At 39.6% G+C, this 5,633-nt stretch overlaps 1 protein-coding gene across 1 annotated transcript; it reads left to right on the plus strand.

The window, feature by feature from the left end:
- The first annotated feature begins 947 nt into the window (after window positions 1-947).
- On the plus strand, window positions 948-2,488 carry LOC109482240 (leucine-rich repeat and immunoglobulin-like domain-containing nogo receptor-interacting protein 3). Its single transcript, XM_019784933.1, has 4 exons — window positions 948-1,139; window positions 1,197-1,666; window positions 1,880-1,996; window positions 2,470-2,488. The coding sequence occupies exons 1-4, from the start codon at window positions 948-950 to the stop codon at window positions 2,486-2,488; spliced, it is 798 nt and encodes a 265-aa protein (XP_019640492.1).
- Window positions 2,489-5,633: the final 3,145 nt, after the last annotated feature.

The following is a 5,633-nucleotide window of genomic DNA, read 5'->3' on the forward strand; positions in this document are numbered from 1 at the left end:
CAAGTAAATATGCATATCAAGACCTGCACCACAAGTAGAATTTTCATCTGTATCATAAATGTTAATGCTATTCAAATAGCCAGAAATTCAGACAATAAGCACCGTACATGTAAGAGGACATACCATGTTGTATCCAGAACCGTGCCTTGTTCTGGATATTCGACGCGTATCCAAGACCGTGCCTCTGTCAAATCTAGCTACGTTCTTAGATACGCGGGGACATCCAGAACCGTGCCTGGCCGCGCACAGTTTTACACACACACGGGCCTTAATAACCAAAGCGTGTTTGGAGGCGGAGCTTGCAGTCTTTTCATCGTGTTGTTTTGCTCTTTTTGTTCCGCCATCTTTTTTTTGCGGCCTACCTTAGTACTAGTTACGAAGTAATCGCTTTAATTCCTGCCCTGTGAAGTACATTGTTCATTTCAGGCTGGTCCTGGATGATTTAGATTTAGCATCATTCTGCTGAAGTAAAAATGGTCATAATATATAGTACATTTGGTATTTAACTTTATCAGACAATCAAGAGGTCCATATTACTTTCTCTCACAATTCAGGACTGGTTGCTACACAATTCAGACATTTCAGGGGAAATCTGCTGAAGCATACGTTCTATAAGGAAAACAAACCAGGAGAAAATACAGTTACTGTCAAACAGGGTCTATGAAGCTGTTCCAAATTACTGTTGTTGTTTTTTGCCAAATAACTTACATTTCTTGATTGTCTGACAGTTTTCCAAGGAAAGAATGAAAAAAAATTCTGGGATGATCATTCGTGCCTTACCACATATTCTCTTCTTTGTACATGTAGAGCAAAACTTTCCTCTTACAACCATCTCATCTTATCATGTAGATTTTCCAGTACGTATAGTGTTATACTTTCAACGCATGAAGTTGAATGAATTTGGCCTTACAAGGATGCTTCCTGGTCTTTCTAGGTGACAGGGCACCATGGGAAGAAAGCTGCGACACGTGCTTATTTTCCTTCTCATCATCCTGAAGGAGCCCAACATGCCAGAAGCTGACTGCAGCTGTGCATCATCAGAAAACTGCACATGCATTGATATGGGCCTGACCAGCATCCCTCAGAACCTCCCATCATCTCTCTCTTGCTTGAATTTAGAACGTAATTGTATAACAGCTGTAAACCAGGCCCTGATGCGGAGGTACAGGGGTTTGGTACACTTGAGCTTTTTTCAGAACCAGATAGCAATGATCCATCCACGTACATTTGCAAATCTACCACGACTGTATTCGTTGGAGCTGGACAGGAACAATATAACAATGATTCAACCAGGTACATTTGCAAATCTACCACGACTAAAATGGTTGGACCTGGACATAAACAAGATAACCATGATTTCGCCAGGTACATTTGTAAATCTACCACGACTAGATGCGTTGAAAGTGTCCGAAAATCAGATAAAAATGATTCAATCAGGTACATTTGCTAATCTACCGCGACTAAGATGGTTGGACCTGGACGTTAACCAGATAAAAACTATCCAACCAGGTGCATTTGCAAACTTACCGCGACTAGAGAAGTTGGAGTTGTGCGATAATCGGATAACGATGATTCGACCAGTTACATTTGCAAATCTACCACGACTAGAAGTGTTGAAATTGTGCCATAACCAGATAAAGATGATCCAGCCTGGCACATTTCAAAAGCAAACACTCAAATCATTGGACTTGAGGAAGAACCAGATAACAAATATTCAGCCAAGTATATTTGGACTTTTACCCAAACTGGCAAAGCTCCAACTTTTGCGCCTTAGGAAAAACAAAATGTCTGCCATTCTCCCTTCGGATTTTGGCCTGTTGCTATCTCTTCCACATCATAGCATTGAGCTTACGCAGAACCCCTGGCTGTGTGACTGTAGGATGGCTCTCTTTAGACTGAATATCATGAAATTTCATTCAATTAAAGACGAGATAATATGTGACCAACCCCCCAAATTTCAGGGACAAAAGCTACAAGATATCAATCCTGAGGAAATGTGTGAAGAGCCAACCATATCTCCACTAACTCTATATATCCAGACCTCATCTGCAGTGACAGTGTCAACAGCTTCAGTTGACAGCAAACAAAGCGACCCTGCAGGCCCTTCAAGCAAGCCAATAGTAACACTAACTTCACCCCTTGCAATTACTAGTACTTCACACAAACCAGAATCTGCCCCCAGTCCCTCCCTACCTGTTCTCAGTATCTCTGTCTGTGGTTCTCATTGGCTCTGTTTGTGGTTTTATGGTTCAGTAGCTGCCTTTGCCCTGATTAGCATCCTCTTGGTCACACTTTGGTACAGGAGGAGGACCAGGGACCCTCCTCCTGGACTGAATCCCAATGCTTCAGGTGGCAACATGAACAACTCACAAGCTATAATGACCAGCTTTCATGACCACCAGTATGAAGACATTGACAACCAACGCGGCCAGTATCAGACCAACTCTGAATCCACCCCCCAAAACACAGCCACCATGACCAGTGTTGAGGATCACCAATATGAAGATATTGACAACCATCGTGATCATACAAGACAGGGTCAGTCCCAGGCTAACATTCGACCTCTATCTCTAAAAGCTCTAGCACATAGCAAGGTGCTCGCTGCGTTAACGCCGAATACCATGTACCCAGGTGTGCAAATACCACCAAAGGACCCAACATCTACCAGCAGTCGTAGCCAGACAGGGCAGATCCTGTCTCAGGTCATTATTGAATCTAACACAAACGCCACAGGTAGTTTGATGGCCAGTGGCCATGATCAGACAGGGCAGAGGCAGCCTCAGGCTGACATTGATCTATCTCGGAAAATTGGTGACGTACCACATACCAAAGTGCTGCCTAACGCTATGTACATGTACTCGTATGCAGCTGCAGAAATACCACCAAATGACCCAGCATATACAAATGTGACCACTGGTTATGAAGCACTAAAGGGTCTATCTCAGGCCACTGGATCCTTGGATGCTGGGAATCTATCTTATTCCACAGAGCTGACTACCCCTAAGCCAAATTCTCTGTACAAAAATGTAGAAGAACCATGACTAAATCGACATTTCCACAAGAAAATGAACGTTGAGCGATCGAGAAACGACAAAAAAGATCGATCCATTATATCATTCCAAAAACCACTAAGCAACTTAGAGATCTTTAGAAGAACTTGGAGGTCATTGGGTACTCACTGAAAGACCACTGAGTGATCTGTTTGATTTTTGACTGTGATCTGTTTGATTTTTGGCTCTCGACAGTCTGACAATGGCCTCAAGTTACAAGTAGAAGGAGCAATAGTAGTAGTAGACTGGGGACTTCAAAAAGTTACAGTTAACACAGAGTTCAAATGTTAGATTTAACAATGCACACTGTGCAGTAACAGTTACTTTTATTGTCTTTACTAGTCATGGCCCAACTAAGGAGAGGGATGGTTGTTTTGCCATCCTGTGTTAAGTTATTATTAATGGCAGTCTAAGTTGGAAAACCTTGGATCATATAATCTATATGCACTACTGCAGAAACTATTGAATATACAAATTACCAATCCAATACCAAATTACACATTTTGAACTCGTCATCACCACTGCTGAAGTTTTTCAAAATGATTGCTGCCTTTACACACGTTATAACAACAGCTGTTTTTTTTCTCAGTTTTTGGAATATTATGTAATGAGTCTAGATCTTCGAAAAACATAGCTGCCGGCGTTTGAAAAAAATGAATATTTTAACCATATGTATAATATACACATATTAATGCGTAATGCATACATAAACCAAGGACATTATTGGTTAACAATACGTATATTTGATTATAAGAGAATAAGAATGTACTGACCCCACCTTTCGATTTAGGTTTCTTGAGTGAATAAGTCTAGTGTTTATATTGCAACGTTCATGTTGTGTGGTGTTATAATGAGTAAGTTGCACTTTTGTTTGTGCTATCTGTCATATTATGGTTATGGTTACATCATTGTGGTAGGGGTTACATTGTAACAACATTGTCCAAACAGACAATATTCATCAGCGGGTATACTGATAAAATAGCCTTTATGCCCTTGGCCCTCCTACATACCGTGTACATTAGGTGCCCATGCACTACCAAATATTGATAAAATCCAATTCTTCTTAGCAAAAAGTATTTTTATCCGTTTTTAACCTCGTACAATGCATGTGTATGTATGTATGTTTGAAATGAATGTATGAAAATAAATACTCAATGGCAAGAGTATTGAATATAACGTTATTACTGAATCTTTATTGATGCTCGCTGCCACATAACTTAGGTGTTGCCTGGCAAAAGGACTATCATTATTGTCAGCAGGGGTGTTGCTGTATGTAATGATGTCGCAAACTACAAATCCCTGTTCCTCAATTAAGTTACCACATTATTTGAAGCTAAAATCAAAATTCAAATTCATCACATTTTTAACAAATTCATATATTTAAAGTAAAAGCAATTACGCTTTATAGTTATCTGTAATATAGTGGAGATTGATGGAGAGTAACGATGTATTTAGATGCAAACTTTAATGATGGAGACTCTAATAATTGTACATTATAAAGTCCCACTGGGCTAAGTACAAGTCACGCGTTTACAACCACACACATACACATACACATGTTGACATACATGAGATATACATGAAGTGCATTCGGCTTTCTCGAGTAATTGTATAAATGTACATGTAGGAGACTATATCAGTTACAATTAGTTCACCAAAAATGTAAGGAGCATTAATTTTAATGTGCAAACCACGTGATTTCAAGGACAATCTCATTATCCTTCAGTCGTAGCTACTGAACCAATAAACACTCGTTTCTCACGGAGTGACTATATTCGACATAGTTAGTGTGAAGCCATCTAATCTAATTTAATACAGTTAATACAATCACAATACAAGAAAGAGCCTGCATGTTCTGTCGAGATAAATACCGAGGTGGATTATATATGATACTTAACGGCTCTATATACTGCATATCTTCTGATTCAAATTGACTATGTGACATGATTAATGTATAAGTTCAAACCGAGATTGATAGTTACAATTTCTTGCAACAACTTGATGCAACTAGTTTTATACATGTACATACAATCGCTATCTCAATGAGTAATGCAATGAGACCTTATAAATTACGGTTCATTTCAAAACGCCTGTCAAGGGCCTTGCAGGGCTGTATCAGCTTATGATTAAAAGCTCAATGAACCACGAATGAATATTGACGACGGGGGTCTCAATAAACTTTCTGCAACCTATGATTCACTGATCATCGAGTCATGATCCTCACGAGTTCTATATTCAAAACGTAACGTCACAGAAGCGGTGGATTGCTCAAGACTGGGGTTTGGGTAAGTAACATTTTTGCGTTGAAACTTACAGTTTAACCTTGCTCCAGAATTGATCCACCGGCACAGATGAACGGTTTAAAGCTTGGTCACACGTTTTGGTTTTTGGTCTTGCTCACCAAACCGGGGCCTGTCCGGGCTGTTTGTGAGAATGAAAAAAATGATATTAAGAATATACACAAATAGTAGTAAAGTTTTTTTTTCTTTTTAACATTTTTGTATTTTTATTTTTTTTATGTCTTTGTTTTCAAGTTCCCGTAAACTGCCCGACCGGGCCCCGGGTTAGTTGAAATAAGTCTAC

The sequence above is a fragment of the Branchiostoma belcheri genome, unplaced genomic scaffold, assembly GCF_001625305.1.
Source record: "Branchiostoma belcheri isolate BF01 breed outbred unplaced genomic scaffold, Haploidv18h27 scaffold6, whole genome shotgun sequence".
Taxonomy (NCBI): domain Eukaryota; kingdom Metazoa; phylum Chordata; class Leptocardii; order Amphioxiformes; family Branchiostomatidae; genus Branchiostoma; species Branchiostoma belcheri.

What these genes read in the sequence shown, in the direction of transcription:
- LOC109482240 (XM_019784933.1), top strand. Translation starts at nt 948, where the DNA reads ATGGGAAGAAAGCTGCGACACGTGCTTATTTTCCTTCTCATCATCCTG. An exon ending in AACGTAATTGTATAACAGCT is followed by an intron (nt 1,140 to 1,196) that starts GTAAACCAGGCC and finishes AGCTTTTTTCAG; the next exon opens with AACCAGATAGCAATGATCCA. An exon ending in CAGCCTGGCACATTTCAAAA is followed by an intron (nt 1,667 to 1,879) that starts GCAAACACTCAA and finishes GTGTGACTGTAG; the next exon opens with GATGGCTCTCTTTAGACTGA.